The sequence below is a fragment of the Aspergillus affinis genome (assembly GCF_023601865.1).
Source record: "Aspergillus affinis strain CMG 70 chromosome Unknown NODE_17_length_398122_cov_92_786867, whole genome shotgun sequence".
Taxonomy (NCBI): Eukaryota; Fungi; Ascomycota; class Eurotiomycetes; order Eurotiales; family Aspergillaceae; genus Aspergillus; species Aspergillus affinis.
Genome location: NW_026515798.1, coordinates 175,530 through 195,466, shown reverse-complemented (window position 1 = coordinate 195,466; position 19,937 = coordinate 175,530). Strand labels below are relative to the sequence as shown.

The 19,937-nt window shown below is 51.7% G+C and overlaps 5 protein-coding genes across 5 annotated transcripts; 1 reads left to right on the top strand and 4 right to left on the bottom strand.

The window, feature by feature from the left end:
- Positions 1-475: 475 nt before the first annotated feature.
- Positions 476-7,428, top strand: KD926_003347 (BcPKS20; the record flags this gene model as incomplete). The annotated part of the gene is made up of 3 exons (XM_053097477.1): positions 476-3,455; positions 3,504-7,285; positions 7,381-7,428. 3 exons carry the CDS (start codon positions 476-478, stop codon positions 7,426-7,428), a joined length of 6,810 nt encoding a protein of 2,269 aa, XP_052958558.1.
- A 517-nt stretch (positions 7,429-7,945) lies between these two features.
- KD926_003346 (uncharacterized protein) lies at positions 7,946-9,575 on the bottom strand (the record flags this gene model as incomplete). The annotated part of the gene is made up of 2 exons (XM_053097476.1): positions 7,946-9,388; positions 9,468-9,575. 2 exons carry the CDS (start codon positions 9,573-9,575, stop codon positions 7,946-7,948), a joined length of 1,551 nt encoding a protein of 516 aa, XP_052958557.1.
- Positions 9,576-10,289: 714 nt separating this feature from the next.
- Positions 10,290-11,354, bottom strand: KD926_003345 (uncharacterized protein; the record flags this gene model as incomplete). The annotated part of the gene is made up of 1 exon (XM_053097474.1): positions 10,290-11,354. One exon carries the CDS (start codon positions 11,352-11,354, stop codon positions 10,290-10,292), a length of 1,065 nt encoding a protein of 354 aa, XP_052958556.1.
- Positions 11,355-11,967: 613 nt separating this feature from the next.
- KD926_003344 (uncharacterized protein) lies at positions 11,968-12,637 on the bottom strand (the record flags this gene model as incomplete). Its single annotated transcript, XM_053097473.1, has 3 exons — positions 11,968-12,087; positions 12,143-12,529; positions 12,587-12,637. 3 exons carry the CDS (start codon positions 12,635-12,637, stop codon positions 11,968-11,970), a joined length of 558 nt encoding a protein of 185 aa, XP_052958555.1.
- Positions 12,638-16,095: 3,458 nt separating this feature from the next.
- Positions 16,096-19,110, bottom strand: KD926_003343 (NRPS-like enzyme; the record flags this gene model as incomplete). The annotated part of the gene is made up of 1 exon (XM_053097472.1): positions 16,096-19,110. The coding sequence occupies one exon, from the start codon at positions 19,108-19,110 to the stop codon at positions 16,096-16,098; it is 3,015 nt and encodes a 1,004-aa protein (XP_052958554.1).
- Positions 19,111-19,937: the final 827 nt, after the last annotated feature.

Below are 19,937 nucleotides of genomic sequence, written 5' to 3'. Positions count from 1 at the left end.
TTCTGTTTTCTACCATGAAAGCCACGTCAGCAATCATCTCAATTGATTTGAATTCATTGATCTAGATCATCATCTTCTTCTTCGGCCCTCTGGATCAATACCCTCACCAAGGTCATAACGGGGGTGGGGGGGGGGGGGGGAACAAAGCAGACACTTCCATGACCAAGTCGTCCGTGCTCAACGCGGCGATGATGTGCGGACCGGACCGCATCACAATGGAACCGAGATTAACTAAATTCCAACACGGGCTATTAAGGCAAACACTGTGGACCCCCTGCACGAATCCTTCGTTGAGTACGGAGGACGCCGTAGCTCCTGGTTCTGGTCGCTGCAAATACCCCGCCTGAACCCATGGCCTCAGGATTCAAATTCGAACTAGTCTCGCGTATTCGCTATCCTCCATTTTTCTCCCTGACCTACGTCTGAATCCACCTGGTCGCTCATGCCTTCATGGTCTATATCCATCCTCTGAGCCATGAATTCTACATCCCCATTTCACCGAATCCGTTGGAAACCAGCGTCTCTGTCTCCAGAGCCACTGTATTTCACAAAAGTGGTATTTGTGGTGGAAGAAAGCCAGCGACAAAGCCATGACTTAGCAGCGTACCAGAACGAGCTCGGCGCCCTAGGTTACACCACAGCCGTCATCACCAACCCTGGCGAAATGAACACCGAGCTGACGCCAGAAACATCATCAATCGTTGTGCACATCCCTCATGTTCCAGATAGTCGCGAAATCGTCTACTCTGCGGCCGTGGCCTCGTGTGCAAGTTTGATTGCTATCGCGCAGGTGCTAGCAACATCCCAGCCCGCCCGGGCTTCGGGGACGGCGACGGGTGCTGCCTCCGTCAAGCTATTCTCGCTGGCCAAGAATGGTGATGGGATCAATGAGCTAAGCTATGCACCTTTGCATGGCCTGGCGCGCGTGCTGAAGATGGAAAGTCCGGATTTCTTTGGGGGGTTGGTCGATGTGAAAGAGAAGGAATTGCGGTTTCCGCTGTCCGCTATTAAATATGCGCAGGGATTTGACGTTATTAGAATGCGCGAGGACGAGGAAGAAGGGATTATGCAGACGGCAGCATTGGAGGTTGTATTGCCGCCCGATGGCGAGGAGAAAGAGAGGCGAGCGATGGCGCTCGATTCGGAGTCTGCGTATCTGATCACTGGCGGTACAAGCGGTATTGGCCTTGAGACTGCTGGCTGGATGGTCGAACAGGGAGCTCGTCATTTGATACTTGTGAGTCGCCGTGGGGTAGAGTCCAAAGCGCATGACAGTCGTGCCAGCGCCCTCCAAGCTCGCATAACCGAGATGGAGGCTCATGGCGCCACAGTTCATGTCTTGGCCATCGACCTTAGTCTCCCCGGCGCAGATTCCACCCTACTACAGGCGATCAACAGACTGCCCAGTCCGGTTGTCAAGGGCGTTGTGCATGCCGCAGGGACGGCAGGGTATCATACCCTGAAAGCGTGCACACCAGCGGATATCGATAAAGTGTTCGCCCCGAAGGTACGAGGGGCCCTTAGTCTAGATGCCGTCTTCCCAGCCGCCACGTTGGATTTCTTTATTCTGGTGTCATCAATTGGACAGCTCGTCGGATTCCCGGGCCAGCTCTCCTACGCGCCGGCGAATGCGTTTCTAGACGGGCTGGCGGTCCAGCGAAGACGTGAAGGAGACAACTGCACATCGGTTCAGTGGACGACGTGGCGCGGCGTGGGGCTATCAGCGCAGACCAAGTCCGCCACGCGAATGATCAACAAGGGGATGAAAGACCGGGGCATTGCGGACATATCCAAGGAGGAGGCTTTGGCTGCCTGGGGACAGATTCTCGCACTTCACGTAGATCAGGTGGCGGTGGTACGTGCGTTGGAAGTCGGTGCCGACGAGTCTCTGGGACATCCAATTCTCAAGGATATAACGCCGCGGAGGAAGCGGCAGGCGTACAGTGATTACCCGAAGGATGCCGTGGCCGTCGTAGGTATGGCTTGTCGGACGGCCGCTGGCAATACGCCAGACGACCTCTGGCAGATCGTACAGACCGGGGAGAGCACAATTCGTGAGATTGACGCCGTCCGATTCCCCGAGGCGTCGGCCAGGGCGAAAAACCGTCTCCACGGTCATTTTCTCTCCGACATCGAATCCTTCGATCACAAGTTTTTTGGCAAGTCGAAACGCGAGGCAGCGGCCATGGATCCGCACCAGCGACTCCTGCTCGAGACTACATACCATGCACTCGAAACGGCAGGCTGGGTCGGCGGCGAGCATTCAGCATCAGAGACCCATGACGCACTCACTGGCGGCCATGTAACAGGATGCTTCATCGGGATGAATACGCAAGATTATGCCCTGAACTCAGGCTCGCAGTCGCCCTCGCCGTACACAGCGGCGGGGAGCATGCGCTCCTTCGTGTCAGGTCGCGTAAGTCACCACTTCGGTTGGACGGGGCCATCGCAGAACATTGATACGGCATGTTCATCAGCTATGGTAGCCATTCACCAAGCCTGTCGTGCTCTTCAGGTAGGCGAATGCACGCGGGCGATCGCGGGTGGCGTCAACTTGATCCCAAACACGGCTTTGTTCGACGCTCTACGCACGGCGGGCTTCCTCAGCGAGACTGGTGCTTGCAAGACGTTTGATGCGCGTGCCGATGGGTACTGTCGCGGCGAGGCCGTTGGGGTTGTCATTTTGAAACCGCTGGACCGGGCGCTTGAGGATGGAGACGAGATCCACGGCGTGCTTCTGTCAACCGGAAATAACCAGAACATAAACAGCACTAGCATCACGAATCCAGTGCTCCAAAGCCAGGCCGCGTTATATAAAGATGTGCTGGCGCGCGCGGGAGTCAATCCGCACGATGTCTCCTATGTCGAGGCCCATGGCACGGGTACTCGCGCCGGAGACCCGATCGAGGTTCAGGGGATCCGACAGGTTTTTGGTGGGCCGGACAGGCGCTCGGTACTACATATGGGCGGGGTGAAGCCTAACATTGGTCATTCTGAGGCGGCCGCCGGGGTCATGTCACTGATCAAGGTGCTGCTCATGTTCAAGCACGGCAAAATCCCACCACAGGCGCAGTTCAAGACGCTGAACCCTAACATTGCAGCACTGGAACCGCATCACATGGCTATCTCGACGGCATTAAATGATTGGGCTGATGAGATGCGACTGGCCGTGGTGAATAGTTTTGGTGCGGCTGGTAGCAATGCTGCTGCTGTCGTTGCACCTCCACCTGATCGACCTGCCAGCCAGATCAGACCGCGTGAGTTGGAGGGTGCATCGCAGTGGCCGATATTCATCTCCGCCGCGTCCAAACCCAGCCTTTTGGCGTCATGTGTCAAGCTAGAGCAGTATGTCGGTAGCAAGGGCAACGATATAACTCTAGACCAGTTGGCCTTTGCTTTGGCAACGAAAGGTAATTGGCAGATCCAAAATAGGTTCTGCACAACAGCAAGCTCGCGTAAGTAGCACCCCCTTAACACCTGATGGCGGTAACTAAATCTATTAGTATCTGATCTACAGGCCCAGCTCCGCAATGCGGAGGCGCATGTTTCCATGTCGGACGCCAAACCTGTCGTGCTGCTTCTGAGCGGCCAGAATGGAACTACCGCCCCGGCAATGAGGTGTCTCTACGATGGCTCGCTGCTTTTCCGCGCCCGACTGCACGAGTGCGAGGAAGCCATGCTCGCTCTAGGCCTGCCTAGTGTGCTTCCAACCGTTCTGAATGGTACCGGATCCGGTGATAGCGACGCTGAAAATGACCTGGTCCTCCGCCACGCAGCTCTGTTTTCCATCCAGTATGCCAGCGCCATGTCGTGGATCGACTCCGGGGTCGTACCGCAGGCAGTCTGCGGCCAATCCTTTGGCGAGTGCGCGGCGTTGGTCATTACTGGAGGATTAACGCTTGAAGCTGGCATGAAATTTATCACGGGTCGTGCATCTATCCTCCATAGACTGTGGGGACCAGATATGGGTTTGATGATGGCCATAGAAGCCGATCTCGTTTCCTCGAACATGACCCCCACTCAGCACCTGCAGCAATTTACTGATAAATGCCAGTCAGGCAGGGTCGAGATTGCGTGCTACAACGGACCAAACAACTATGTCGTCGCAGGGAGCACGCAAGATGTCGAGGCTCTGGAGACGTTCCTGAAAGAGCAGAAATCAAAGTTCACCTCCAACAGGCACAAGATCCGCTTTAAGGTGCTGAGGGGAATATACGCATATCATTGCCATATGGCGGACTCGATCTTGGATGCTTGTGCCGAGCTATCAGCGTCGCTTCCACTAAAGCGTCCCACCCCCGCCTTCGTGTCATGCCATGATTCAGGCGAGGAAGAAGACTGGAAATGTATGGACTCAACTGCAAATATCATCGGCCGCAATACCCGAGATCCCAACTATTTCGGAGATGCGGTGAATCGCATCGTCGCCCGTTTAGGTCGGTCGTGTACTTTCCTAGAAGCCGGCTTCGGGGGCCCGATTACCGCGATGGCTCAGAACGCGCTAGCATCGACCGAGCATGACCATACGTTTGTTGCCCTTAACGGTGTCGACCCACGACGATCACTCGCAGCTGCCACAGTGTCTTTGTGGAAGACAACTCGTGGCGTCCAGTTCTGGCTGTTTAATCGAAGCCAGTCGGCCAACTTCTTGACCTCCAAGGGACGGAGCATAGATCTGCCTCCGTACCAGTTCGAGAAGCATCGTCACTGGATCAAATATAACCCTTCTGGTGGTGGGGAAAGACATACTGACGAGTCTCGATTATGTCCGCATTGCCACAAGAGCGTTGTTGACTTCCCATATATCGTTCAAGAAAATCCACAGGCCCAGTCTGACTCCGATTCCACCATCAGGTTTAGCATCGACACCCGGAGTCAACGGTACCAGCAACTGATCAGCGGCCATGTGGTGGTCGGAAGCCCACTGTGCCCGGCGGGAATGTACCTAGAATTAGTCGCCCACGCGGTTTGTTTCCTTCAGGATGGAAGTGACCAGGAGAATGAGATTGGGTTTGAAGCTGTGGAGATCAAAGCGCCGCTAGGTCTGGACACCCGGCGTAGCGTCAAATGTACCCTCGATATGAAACGGGAGAGAAGTTGGCGTTTCGAAATACTCTCCACACACAAGGATGAGAAGGACGCTCGGCCGACGTCCCACTGCGCCGGTGTCGTCTATTACGGCAAGGTCCAGAGCGATAAGAATGCAGGCGCAAACACAACCAGTACATGGACACATATGTCTCACCTGCTCGAAGACCCAGAAACCGACGCTCTTCGTGGAGCCATGGTGTACAGAACCTTCACGACCATGGTCACATATTCACCCCCGTACCGAGGGCTACGATACATAGTCGGCAAGGGCTCGGAAGGGGCCGGCGAGATCGACATGCCCAAGGAAAAGTCAATCGTGGCTCGGGCGCCCAACGAGAATATCATGGATGCGCTGCTCCTCGATTACTTCATGCAGATGGCGGGCATCTTTGTGCACTCACTGCGGGCTGTGGATCAGGAGGAGGGTCCGCAGAGCAACACGCCGTATATCTGCACGGGTATCGGACTCGTTAGACCTGCGAAGGGATCCCTCCGAGGCAGAAAGTATCGCGCATATACACGGATTGTGCGAGATGACAGGAGAAGCGTCTTGCTAGATCTGCTCGCGTTCGACAGCACCAGCCAGCAGATAATCTGGTCTGCTCATGGGCTACGATTCACCGGGGTACCTCGCACTTCGCTGGTGAAGGCACTGGCGGGGGCGAACCCAGGAGTATTAGAGACTGAAATTGTACAATATCAGCAGCCAGTGCGATCTGTCCCGCCTACCCCGTCGCAATCTAAAGGGGATGAGGAAGTCCTGATTGGGGTGCAACAGGTACTGAGTAGGTGCCTGGATGTCCCCGTCGCCAATCTGCAGAGAAATGTACTGTTGGAGGACCTCGGCATCGACTCCCTCGTGAGCGCCGAGATTTTAGCTGGCATCTCGGACCAATTCAACGTTGATATTTCTACCACTGATCTTGTCACAGCTACAGCTGTGGCGTCGTTGTGTGATCTTATCTCGTCGCGACGACACGGCAGTGAACCGCTCAGCGACAACGAGTCCCAGTCGACTCCAGTCGCGGCAAAGGTCTGGCAGAGCACTGTCATGCGCATCCTCAGCCAGGCTCTTGATCTAGAGACTGCAGAAATTGCTCCGAGTTCCAGACTTGGCGACCTCGGCGCCGACTCTCTCGTGGCTCCGGAAATAATGAGCAACCTGAAGGAAGCGTTAGGTGTTGACATTTCCTTGGCAGACTTCGCTAGTACTACAGATGTCATGTCGCTCTGTGATCTGGTTAAGAGTGCCTTGGGGTACACGCCCAGCGGTTCTTCATCCGCCCCGTCCGACGATACACCATGCTCTGAACTCGGGCCGGCAAGTGACGACCAAGAACCTGCCATCAAGTCAACAAGCAACGCCAATGTAGAAGAATATACGCCAAAGCCGCCTCCCGCGACAGCTACATCCATGCTTCTCCACCGTGGGGTATCCGCAGCGCGCAATCTGTTCCTCATGCCGGGCGGTCCAGGCTACGGAACCGTCTTCACCCCCCTAGGCCAGCTCCTAGCCCAGACATTCCCATCGCTCTCTATATCCATCTACGCGCTCAACAGCCCCTACACGGACATGAAGCTCCCCTCCCCTGACAAGATTACCCACTTCCACGATATCCCCACAGCTCAAGACCTCGCGACCAGCTACACCGCAGAAATCAAGCGCCGACAGCCCCACGGACCCTACCTTATTGGCGGCTACTCTTTCGGCGGTATCCTCGCCCTGGAATCCATGCGTCAACTCCTCAGCGCAGGCGACGAAGTTGAGAAACTCGTTCTGCTTGACGCGCCATGCCCATGCCCTCCTACGCCTTCTACTCCTTACTCCATCCGCATGCCAGATGCCTTACTACAATATATACGCCCGATAAGATCCGCGTTCGGCGCAGGTGAAGTCACTTTAGCACTGGAGCAGCTCGGACGGTATCGATACACGGAACTCAATCTACCGGGTCAAAGAACGAATATACCATCTACAATTCTCGTCTCTGCAAAACAAGGCGCCGATTCCATTCACACCCAAGAAGAACGGGGCTTCAGCGTTCCGGATGCGCAGCGCGGAGTCACAGAATGGATCCTCAATGATCGAGTAGACGACGGACCGCTTGGTTGGGAAAGGGTCATGGGAGAGCAAAATGTGAAGGTCATTCGGGCGGAGGGACATCATTATAGTTTTCTTCGCAATGGGCTGAATGTGAGTTTTTCCGGGGGGGTTCCTTCTTCCCCCCACCCTTCCTTCTATTCTTATTGTTCGAGAAATGCATACAAATGATGCTAACATCTATGTAGATGAAGGGGTGGGTTCAGTCGTTATTCGAGATGCTTCTTGAAAATTAAAGAAGGGCAAGGCAAGCTGGATATGATCGTGCTATACATACAGACAGACATGGATACATACATTCCTAGGAAAGAAATTAATTGAAAACGCGTGAGTACCTATCCGACTCATCTCCTACTTCATCTATCTTATTCTTTCTGTTGGTATATCAAGTACTACAAGAACTGAACCATCAGTCAGCTGGCCTTTTGGTCTAGTTAGAAGTCCGACCGATTGTCAACATTATACTCATATTGGTACCTGAAAATGCTACACTTTCTCGTCTTGCTACATCTCAAACCATAGTCTCTTCATCGGACAGTGTGACTGATGAATATCCGTCCTAGTTCTCACAAAATGAGTCTACATATACATGGACAAAACTGTCTGTCTAATCATAATTCATTATATCGTAATCGTAGTCGTAATCGTAAACTAACCATAACCATAATATTAAACCCGAATATACCAGAGTAGAGTTCATACATCATACCCATCATCATCCTCCATATAAAACGTAAATCTTAATCCTCCAGATCACCGCTCATACATCGGCGTCCGTCTCCCCCGAGAATAGTCCATTTCAGCCATCACCGGTATCCGCTTACTAACAGTTGGCATCGCCCATCGAGGCGCGCGCGCATTACCCGTGCTAGCGAACCGCATACGCTCCGGAGGGCTGGCCGGGTGGGTGGTTCCTCTGTAGCTAGCGCGACGGGGTTCTTCCATCACGCATGCGTCAAGATCTGCATGAGGACGCATCACGTACGGATAGTTCGTGTTGACGTGGCGGTGATGTGCATGCGGGTGTACCGGCATCTCGGGTCCAGGAGAGGCCCGAGCCGCCTCAGCGAAGACATGTTCCCGGAAAACTCCCAGATTCATCGGGTGAGGAGCATGGTATTCTTCCGGATACACTCTGGCGGAGCGGACTCGCCGTGCTCCGTCCGAGTCATACAAACGCCCTGAGTCAGGACTGGCGTATGTTTCTCGCGGTCCGTGACGGCGATGGGAATCGGGGGATAGTTCCTTTCGAGGCCGGCGGGCGTATGCTTCGTGTGAATGACGCCGGGCGTGAGATGACGGTGGCGATAGGTTGTCGTGGTAACTATACCGATTCCCTCGAGGATCTTTAACCCCCAGCCCTGAGTCCTCGGACGACGCATCCGACGTCTCGTTCCCAAACATCGTCCCGGGACTGACTGGACGTGACGACGCACTTTCACGACCCCGCCTCGACGGCTTGGGCCACGTGGGCGGGGACGGTCCGCGAGGGGAGGTGTATTCCGGCTGGAACTCCTCCGGACGTCGCACAAATGTGGAATGTACCCGGCGACCCCCGGACGGCATCTCGGCGCTGCGCCGTCGCTGAGGACGGTTGATAGGTGGGATGTTGGTGGTAGTGGCGTGTCGACGGTGCGATGTAGTTGGCTGTCGATGAGTCTGCCGTTCCTGATGATCCTGGCTGTAGCCGTCCTTGCTTGATGTATCCTTCTGGCTGAAGTGGGAGTGGTACGTGCCAAAGCTAGGCGGGGACGAGCGAAAGATATTCTTTTTCCAGTAATCAAACTCAAACCGCCGACTCACTTCCTCGTGCCAATTCACCATCTCCGGGTCTGACTCGGCCGGAAAGGCGTCTCGAGGAATATCCTTGGGAAAATACCCCCCATTGGGGTGCTCAATATCCCACAATGCCACCGCATTCTGCAAGTATCGGCAATGTTCTTCCGGGTCCAGCAGTAACTGAATTGTCTGCCATCGCACGAATCCGTTCGGTTGTAGCGCGGGCACGGAGGGAGGTTTGTACGGGTCGGTGGAGGGCTGAATGCTATGGAAGCACCCTAGACGCTGGTAGATAAACGACAAGGCGGAGGATTTGGTATCGAGGAACAAGACATCGTAGTTGCCGCCGACTTTGCCGTAGAAAGTGGCCAGGCGTTCGGGCGTGAGGTCGGAGGTGGCATATTCGTCAAAGGACGTCTGCGGGGATCTCGATCAGCATTCCACGTTTCAATTCCACATTTCCGACAGTCCGCAATTCGCTCGATCCGGAACTTACCATGATCTGGGCAATGGCCAGGCATAGCTGTTCGAGTAACGGAGCGGGGCTCTTATCAGGGTTGATCAGCATTCCCCAGAAATCGCCCTCATAATGGGCGGAGGACATGGCCGGGCAGGAATTGGAGCCGCGGCGCAGTCATTTGAAGCGATCGTTGCATTGGAAGCCGCGAGGGAGGACAGAGAAGAAAAGACAGCGGTCATACAACAGGTGAGGTAGCACGAAGGGTGGGAGGATCGGAATCGGAGCCCCGGCGTTAGGAGTCAATGGTGACCAGACTCGGAGTGAGCAGACCAGCTGTCAGAGACCAGGCAACCCACTTGGCGGTCAGGCACCCATCAGCTCCACTGCGGGGGAGCCCAAACAATGATGCGGTTCGTTCAGGTGTGGCAGGCGCCAACTCATCGCCTCATTTTCGGACGGCGTATCAGGATGGGAGGAGGAAGGAGGAAGGGAGACCAGAAGAAGAAAAGATGCAGATGGGCAGATAGTCGCCTGCACGATGCTGCTTTGGGCGCTGCAACGTGCCTGGCTGCCTGAGCACGTGCATACATATTTATACTTGCTGAGTCATCTGATTACATAAATAGAACATAGTTATGCTCACAGAACTGAGTAGACGGTCTATTTGACAATATTCAGTACTCTCTAACGGACAAACTCTTAACGATGACAGACAGGGATAACGAAATAAGATACAGCAAAACATGAAATGTGAAATACTGAAAATTCCTCCACAACAGTCCCTATCCATGCTGCCATGAAAGCCATACTAATCCAGCTCCAAGAACCTCTGGCACTGGCTCCCTCGATGTCTCGTACTCAGTATCGTTGTGCCTCTCGACGCTCGAGATACTCCCTGCGCTCAACATCCCACTCGGGGACAATCGCACTCAGCGGCCGCGGAGGCTGTCCCTCTAAAGCAACATCCGGGTCAAGAGTTCGCACCTTCGCTCCCGTGGGAAGTCCCAGCGTCTCCGATCGAGGAGGCGCAAGGCCGGGATTCTGGTCAATGTATGTCCTCGCCTCCGCTTCAATATCTGCAATCACCGTCGACCCGTCTTTTTCCGCCGCCTCCGCTAGATATTTCCAGAACTGTGCGTCCGGATACTTGTAGAGGAGATCCGGATCGAGAATCTCGCGACGAACCAGATCCCCTATCACTTGACCCACTCGTCGATACATATCCAGGTGAACTAGATTGCACCACACGTCCTCGTCCGTGGCGATATACGCTCGCGCCAGAGCCAGGGCTAGCTGGGGGTCGGAAAGAGTCAGAATCCGGTTGGGCGACGTCGCGTCCGGGTACGCCGTCACCGTCTCATACACCTGCCTCGCTTTTTCCCGTGTAAGATCTTGGAGAACCCGGGTATCCCGCAGCGTATAGTCCAGTCGATCAGCGCAGAGATGCGGCGCAGGTCGTTCCACCAAGGGGTACAATCCCTCCTCGAAAACCCTATGGTCGATTCCGTGCTTGGTCAGGATCTGAGGGAGCGTCGTAGTCGCGATATACTCCTGTTTGTGGGTTTCGTGGTAACTCTCGCCGGGCTGCGATAGCGCCCAGTCGGCGACGTGACTGAGCGCGGTGTGACTGACGTCATGGAGGAGGGCGGCGATCTGCTCCTCCAGGCTGCCTCCGACTTTGCGGACAAGCAAGAATGCCCCGACCGAATGTTCGTAGCGGGTAACTTGAGGGCCGTAGCCGAGAAGGCTGGTGATGCCGTGTTGACAGACTTCTCGCAGACGAGCGAGCGCGGGACAGTCAAGCAGCTCGATCAGCACGGGTTCGGTGATACGATGACGGCCGTATATCGTATCTCGGATGATGAATTCATCGTCGGAAATGACCTCGATTGCTTGGAAGACGCCGGCTCGGAAGGTTCTCATTGTGGTAGAGTTCGAGAGATGAGTCTAAGGGTAGAGAGGTTGCCAGGGATTTGTTTACTCTTTTCCCGTTCGAGACCAGAATCTATATAGAGGGAGTCCTCAGGCAGAGAGTCTTGGCCGTCGCGTCTGCCTGGGACGTGCAGTGACACCATCGGGCCTAGCCTGCGCTTTCTCCGTGAGCTGTCGGGTTTCTCCGATGAACTACCAGCGCTAGTTGTTACCAGTGAAGGGTTCTGGTGAATCTAACTATCTTATCTTCAACTGAGGTTATCTAATCCCCGGGGCTCTCCGAACTTTGTTCTTGTCAAACAAAAATTCAATCAAAATAGAGAGAAATTTTGCGGGGGAAATATAACCCCAAAAAATATACAAAAAATAAAATAAAATAAAATATAAATGGAAATTGAGAATCAGAGTAAGAAATCAATGATATGCTAATTACAGAGACATGAAAAAAAAAAAAAATCCCAGATTTCGTTGCCAAGAAATGGACAAAGATCAACTAACTACAGCACCCATCAGCACCCCGTCATTCAGAATAGTCACCAATTGCATACATCGTTCCAGACCTGGTTTACTTCTCTTCTCATTTCTCATCCTCCATCCTCATATCTTAATTCTCAATCTCAGTATCGGCCTCCGTATCGTCGTCCCCTTCATTACCCTCATCACTATGCCCATCGATCTGCATTGAATTCGACTCATCGTCGACATCCGACTGGTAGAAAAGCTCCTTTTTGACAGTTAGTAGACGAACTCAAATCTTCGTCTCTAGGATATAAACCCACCGCATCCTCCACCCCATAATGGATATTAACGACAAGCACCTGACTGTTGCAAAAATGTCTCTCGAAGAAAGGCACCAAAGGCTCGACCATGTATCGTCGACAGCAGCGGAAACATTCAGCGCAGACACTGGTCATCTTTTGTCGATAGTCAGCATGCGAACCCACATCTATCTGTTTTGGTTCTGGGGAGAGGAGGAGGCAAAATACAGGAATCTTGATGGCAGGACCTTCATAGTGGCGCCCTTCTGCATCGTCAACGCTAGTCTCGATTTTGATGCTGCGGCCGCGTTGGATGACACTCTTGTCATTTTTCTGTCGGCAGGTGAGGATGTAACTGGATATGAGCTCATGCAATTCCACTTGCCAGTTAGAATAGTTGAGTTTGTACTAGATGATTCAGTTGGTCTGATTTCTTAGAGTGAATTGGGGCCGTGGATTTTTTACCTCTCGCTCAATCCATCCACCATTTGTGCTTTGGGAAACCATAGAGCTCATGGTACAAGGAATATCCACTTCAGTGGATGGTTGTGAGTGGTGAATATTGATCGTGGTTGGAGGGATGTTTGTGGTGGAGGTGGGGAAGAAGAAAGCGAGAGGAGAGGTGACCACAACAAGAGATACTTATTAGAGGGGTATTCTCAGGGTTTTGAAATTAGTGGGGTGTAGTAATATGAAGGCATGAACTTGAAATTTCTCAATGCTACGGTTTTCATAAACTGAGAGAGAAGTTTTGTTATGTGCGCGTTGTCTAATTTCCTTCTACTTTGCTACCAGCAACTACCGCTAATTCATATATATGATATCCCATATCTAGATTTAGATACATTGAGAAATATGAAAAAGTGAACAAGTACAAACATCCTCTAAATACCTTTATATCATCAAATTTGGCCATGCTGATGCCAAAGGAGCGGTTGATTCTATGCTAGTAACTGCACCCTTCTTCCCAGTTTCAGTTTGGATAATTCCACTTGTAACTGTCTTCCATTCTAAAATTCCATGAGAAATATCACAAAGCTCTTTAGAAAAGGAAAACCTTATAATTGTCGTTTCATCTTCTAGAATGATGTTACGATGCACAATCACGTCTATCCAAATTGATCACGTTCTTGATCATAGGCTAGCGCAGAAATGTATCCCTGGATCATCTCATTGTGAAGGAACTTGAATATTCCATTTATTATTAAATATCAAACTTTTAATGGTAGCCTTTAGGCAGGTTATCTTTATCAAGCGCTGTGGGCTTGTTGATACCTCAGGCATGAATGCCAAGCATCTGCCCATGTCCTCTATGCAGCTTCAAGAAGGTCTCTTTCTTTTAGTTATCTCATCCTCGATCAAACCAATTAGTTTGAAACATCAGATCTTTTACTTCGGGATCATCTTTTCTACTCGCAGTACACATTCGACTCCTGGTTCTCTCATTCTGACTAGTTACATGAATGTCACCGCATACATATTTCCAATATATCACTCAAGTCTAGAGACAGTTTTAGGATCTGCAAACCCTTTAGTGAATATTTGATTGGTTTTTGCCCAGCTCAGTCTGACTGACTGAGTGACAATGTGAAAGGTACTCTACTAAGGATTTATCAGCATCTTGCTCACCCTCGTTCCATCCATAATGACCTTTCAATTCCATGTGTGATATCTAATATCCCTTATTACAATTAATTACATCACAAACATAGCAGTAAAAATATATTTTCCAGCTTACTACTTTGATCATAACTTCACCAGAGGCGCAAAACCTTCATTTCCCCACATATCCGAACTAAACTTAGCAGGCTGTCCTAGGCATGATATGCTGCTCATAGAAAAATGTTCTTCTGCAGTGAAGCAACGCCCTTGAAATCTAGTCAGATACTTCCTTCCCCCAACTACACCAGCATACCACCTTATTAATACCTTAGTATACACCTCTTTACCACAAATCCCATACAACATCAAACTACAGCCAGCCTTATTGTGACCCCAGAGAGTTAAAATCCCTAGTAGTTATTCCCCTTGACTAGTCTAGACACCTAGACACCACAATCGGCAAACCACAAACCCAATGCATGACTGTGATGCTTGTTTCAGTAGGTCTCTGTTAGTATCACTAGCTAGGTCCTGTGTACACAGTTAAGTGAACAGTATGTATGCTCGTAAGCTAAGATCAATTTTGATTCATGTAGATAGATGTAGGTGTTCAGTCTAGTTGGAAGTTACCCCTGGATCCTACACACCGGCCCTCGGCGGTCACAACACCGGAGCCGCAGCCTGGTGCAAGAATGCGTTAATCAAGCAAGGGATGATATCCGTCCGTCGCCAGCAGTAAGTTACCGCTGGCTTGTTCAGACAGAAGGCTATATCCCGACAGTCTCAATAGGAGTGCCTTTTAATAAGACACAACATCCATATTTAGAGTGGAAAGGACCCCCCGGAGCCAATCTGCATTAGCTAGATCTTGCCTCGGTACTAATTTGTAGATCCTATCTTAGTCTGGTCCTAATTGAAACTAAGGCTGAGAAAGTACACCTTTCAGCTCCTGGAAAGAAAATAAATTCCCTCAACATTCTCAATCACGGCTGAGAACCGTGCTTTGTGTGTGTGCAAGGGGCTGAAGATGCAATGCACCAACCTCATAGTTCATGTGGATTGGATTGTTCAGCTAGCCGCTCTTGGCCTTGATTCTCAGCTCCATCACACCGACTCAGTAGTATTTAAAGAGTTAAGTTTTCTGGTCATCTTTTTCTTCGCCTGTTAATTCCCTAAACTACAGAGTAACTTACTATTGAACCTCAAACCCAAGTCCCAAAAAGCAAATATGCAATTCAAAGCTCTCGCCCTTCTCATCGCCTCTTCCGTGGCATTCGCTCAATCTGAACTTGGTGTACGTCTATTCCTGTTCTTGTCTTTCCTAATCCCTACCCCCTCATAATATTCCTGACCGGAATCAAAAGATAAAGGAAATACTAACTACCCCAAATCCAAAATCCAGTCAACAACCGTCTCCTTCCAAGTCGGAACCCAAAACCCCATTCTCGGCGTCATAGAGAATGACTGCTCTTTCTTCCCCTATAAGTAAGTACATACTTACATACCCATCTATCTACCTCATCTCCTAAGCAGAACAGAAGAAGATCAACCCCATATAAATGCCACTCTAATCGATTCATCTCTAGTAAAATCCCCGTTTCAGAAATCACCATCTTCCCTGGAACTTTGCAGGATCCGAAATGTACTTTCTATACGTATGTACTTCTCTTCATCTCTTTGTCTCGACATTCTTTCATCCATTTCATTTTTTTTTTTTTTTTTTTTTTTCTTTCTTTTGGAGCAATTCAAATAAATCCAAACAATCATTCAATCAACCAACTGTCTTACTGACCATGAAACGATAAAGTGAACGAGACTGCGAAGGACAAAGCTACAGTCTTCAAGAAGGAGAACATACTTTCTCGCGAGATTTCTTTGTTGGAAGTTTTGAGTGCACGAAGTCTTAGATTAGAGGAATGGTGGTAGGATTGGGTTTGATTGGTTTGAGAGCTCTAGCTAGGTCTAGGTTGAGTTGAGTTTAACGGGAGTGCGATTATTTTCGAGAAGGAAGGGAAAAGTTAGGCTAGGTACACTGCTATCTGTCAAGGGTGGAATGGCTCAGGAATGAAACTAAGGTTAATTGCAGGGGAATAAACTCTGTAGAAGAAGACGTAACATTCCACGATAAGGTTGGGCTCGGTTATTTGAGCAAGGGGCAAAGTTAACAGTCCTACTAAAGCTTTCTAAAGTTATGGTACGGTTCGTGTGGAATGGAATGTACTGGAATGAGCGAATAATATGAGAGGATAGATATGTCACTGATCCTAAGGAGCTACTACAACTGATAGATTCTCAGCCATGTAGAAAGAATGTCAAAATTGAATCCATCCAACCAACAACCGTAGAACTTCAATAAACAAAATAAACAACTTCTATCCCTCTCCAGGCAAATCATAAAAGCCCTTCCTTTTCCAAAAACTAACGAACCTCTTCAGCAAATCCGCATCTAGCTCTCTATAGGAAATCCCACTACCCTCCAGCGCCCTAACAGCTTTATCACATCGATAAACAGGCGAGTACTGACTGGCCTCCCACCGGGTCAACCGACCCAGAACGCGTTCCTGAAGCAACGGCAGCAGTGGCGCGAGTGGTCCGTCTGGCCGTTGGTGTTGCGCCGCTTGGGCTACCCATTCCGGATAATCGACAACTGTGACAGGGTATCCGGCTTCTTTCAGCACACGGGCTGTATCGGTAACAGTGACCGAGTCCCTCTGATCCGGCGCGACGAGACTAAACGAGTGGTTGAGGTTGGCATTGGACGAGGCGATATACAGCATGGCGGACACAACGTAGTCGACAGGGACATATTCGAGTCGCTGGTCGAGACGAGGGAAAAGACCCAGTTGGATGCTTCCCACGATGATCCGCGTGACGAAGTCATCTGGGTTGCTGGCCCCAGTCTGACTGTGTCCGATGGTGAAGCCCGGACGGTAGATGGCAGTGGGCAGGCCGCGGTCGCGCATCCGTCGCACCATCGCTTCGGCGGTCCACTGGCTTTGTGCGTAGCCAATGTCGTAGCGCAAACCTTGGATGTGAGGCTGCAGGGGCTCGTCTTCGTGAAGCTCCTTCGTTCCAAGGATGAACCCCGTCGGACCCCAAGTGTCGATACTGGAAAGATAGTGGAAGGACTTGTGGCGACCGCTTGCGGCGAGGTGTAAGGCATTGAGGGTGCCGATGACGTTCGTATCGCGGTGTTCACGGTAGGACTCGCAGAAGTTGATCTTCGCTCCGAGATGAAACACGACCGAGGCCCAGTTGGAGAGCCAAGTGAAGAGCTCGAGGTCTAATCCGAGATGATCTTCAGAAAGATCGCCCTCAAAGACGAGCAGCTTGGACTTGTGCGCTTCGCACTCCTCCCACAGGTCGTATCGCTGCATGGCGGATTTCACCCGTCCAGCGGCATCATTTCCTTTCGGCCGCACGAGACAGGCAATTTGTTTAACGCCAGGCCGGCGCATCAAACTGTGGAGGAGATGAGGGCCCACAAACCCCGTCACGCCGGTGATGAATACCCGACCTTCGCTAGGAGCTTCCCATTCCGGCACCATTTCAATCTCGTTCACCAGATCCACGTCGTTTATCCATGCACGCGTGTCATCGGGAGCGTTGTCACGGAAGACGGGCCCGTCGGGTTCCACGAGGGCCTGCAGATCAGAGAGTTGAGAATGCCGATACAACTCCTCCATGGTAACTGTCCGACCCAAGTAATCATGGATCATCGCCAAGAGCGAGGCCGCCTGAAGGGAGGTAGCGCCCAGTCTGAAGAAGTCATCGTCATCATTGATTCGTGGGACGTGGAGAATATCGCTCCATAGACTGCGGAGAACATATCTCTTCTCACAGACTTCTCTGGTATCTGCCTCGCCCTCCTCGATAGAAGTGACCCACTGCTGTAACAACTCCTGGCGGTCGACCTTAGCGTGTGCCGTCAGAGGGAACGCGCCGACCACCTTCACGCTATCCGGCACCATGTACGACGGCAGATACTGGCGGGAAAAATCAACCAGACTCTCTGCATCCACCTCTTCTGCCTGGCTGAATATGACAAACGCCACCAACGAATCCATCTTGTTCCTAGACGGTGGCTGCTGGGTGACCGCCGCCGCCTGGACCGCCACATGAGATCGCAGAACGCGTTCGATCTCACCCAGCTCGATGCGAAAGCCCTGGTGCTTGACCTGATCGTCTGCTCGGCCGAAAAAGTCAAGATAATCGCTGTTGGGCCGCCACTCGGCCAGGTCGCCCGTCCGATACAGACGTACGATCTCGTCCTGGCCAGCATGCGGACTGTCCCTGGCAATCTGTATAAAGCAGTTCTTGTTCTCGGATGGTCGGTTCAGATAGCCCATAGCTAACCCTGGTCCCGCAATGTAGATCTCTCCGCGCTGACCGCTCTGCTGAATGGGTACTTGATTCTCGTCCAGCAGGTAGATCCTGGTTTCGCCCACAGGGCGTCCAATGCTGATACGATCCCGCTGTGCCTCTTCAGGCAGGACTTCCATCGCGGTCACGAATGTGGTGCACTCAGTTGGCCCGTAGACGTTCCACAGATGATCAGGAGGATCGTGATCAAGCGTCCTTCTCATGGCTCGGACATTGGCAACGTCGCCGGCTGTGATGACATGGCGCAGGGTTTTGAATGTCCCAGGCGAGGCGAAAGCAATGATCTCGAACAATGCAGCCGTCATTATGATCACTGTAACTTCATATTCTTGAAGAAACGAAGACAGACAGCCAGGATCCACCGCAATCTGCCGAGGAACCGTAACAATGGTGGCCCCCGAGAGCAGTGTCGCCCAAATCTCAAACAGACTCAGGTCGAACCCTGGGTTGTTGAATTGGGCAACTCGATCCCCCCGAGAGAGCGGGGTAAGGGGAGTCTGCGTCGCCAGATGCACGATACTGTCGGCTCGGATCTGGACAGGCTTTGGTTTTCCAGTGGAGCCAGAGGTAAAGAGTATGTGGCTCCGGGATGCAGTAGTACCGAACTCCCAATTCGGTACTCCGCTGCTTTGCGGTTCCTGTGGGTAGCCAAGGCCAAAAATTTCAAATCCTGGCAGGTCGGTCGGATTCTCTCGCCCCGTGATGATAAACTTTGCGTGGATGTCTTCCAGCAAACTCTTGAGGCGAAGTTCTGGGATGGTCGGCTCGATAGGCACGCATGTGCCCCCCACGAAAAGAACGGCCAGCTGAGCGGTAATGTGCCGAACGCCCGGGCCAAGCAGAATACCCACGGGCTCTGCTGCAGACACACTTTTGGCTCGGAGCTTACGTGCCAGGTCGATGGATTCGGTCAGAAGCCCTGCGTAGGTCAGATGAACCGCGCCATCTGTGACAGCCATCTGCAGGGGTGCTTCCAGGGCACGATTGTAAATGGCTCGTTCCATTTTCGATGGGATTAATGTAACAGAAGATTTATATTTGGTCTTGACGTGCGTGGGGAGTCAGCATATCCTGACAAGCGTACCTTTATAAGAAGCATTCAGCGTCACAACTATTCAACCTCTGACCTCATTCAGAAACTTCGAATATCATATGCATTCGTCCAGCCAATCATCTTGATATCAGCGCATTCCGTTGTCAGGAAAAACCTGCGCAGATGCAGACCCCGTATGAATCCAAAGTTCCAATGACCCGCTAACCTGCTACAAGGTTCAGAGATGGATTTGCGTTTGCGGCGCCCATATGCCAGCTAAAGCCTGTATCATTTGAAATGGCTGATCAAAATTGGGCCAAACACATCGTCCGGATGTAGTTTCAACACTTCCGTCACTGGTAGACACAGAAACCTAAATAATACCTGAAAGAGATCCAGCCAGTCCATGGATAGCTAGTCTATTGTTCTAGCAAGGAATGACGTGGAGGATCCAGCGCAGAGTAAGCTCTAGACTGAATCAGGTTTGTAGCACAAGATACCCCGGTCATATCGGGTCCACCTGACAGGATGGATCCTGAAAGTGCAATAGGGTTTAGATCAGAACTTGACAGAACTCTAACATGTCCTACCAGCCGAGGCCGCCAGCCCTTTTGTAAGGGCCGTGTGTCAGGTAGAAAGATTCCCGTCTCGGGGCGACTTGGACTGGGTCCCGGGACTTTCCAACATGGTGATATCATAAACAGGCTGTCCATGTATCTGATTGCGAGATATTTGCATTCCATCGGCCTTTTAGGCGAGCCACCGGCCACAGGGAGTGCCATTGACCCAATTCTTTGA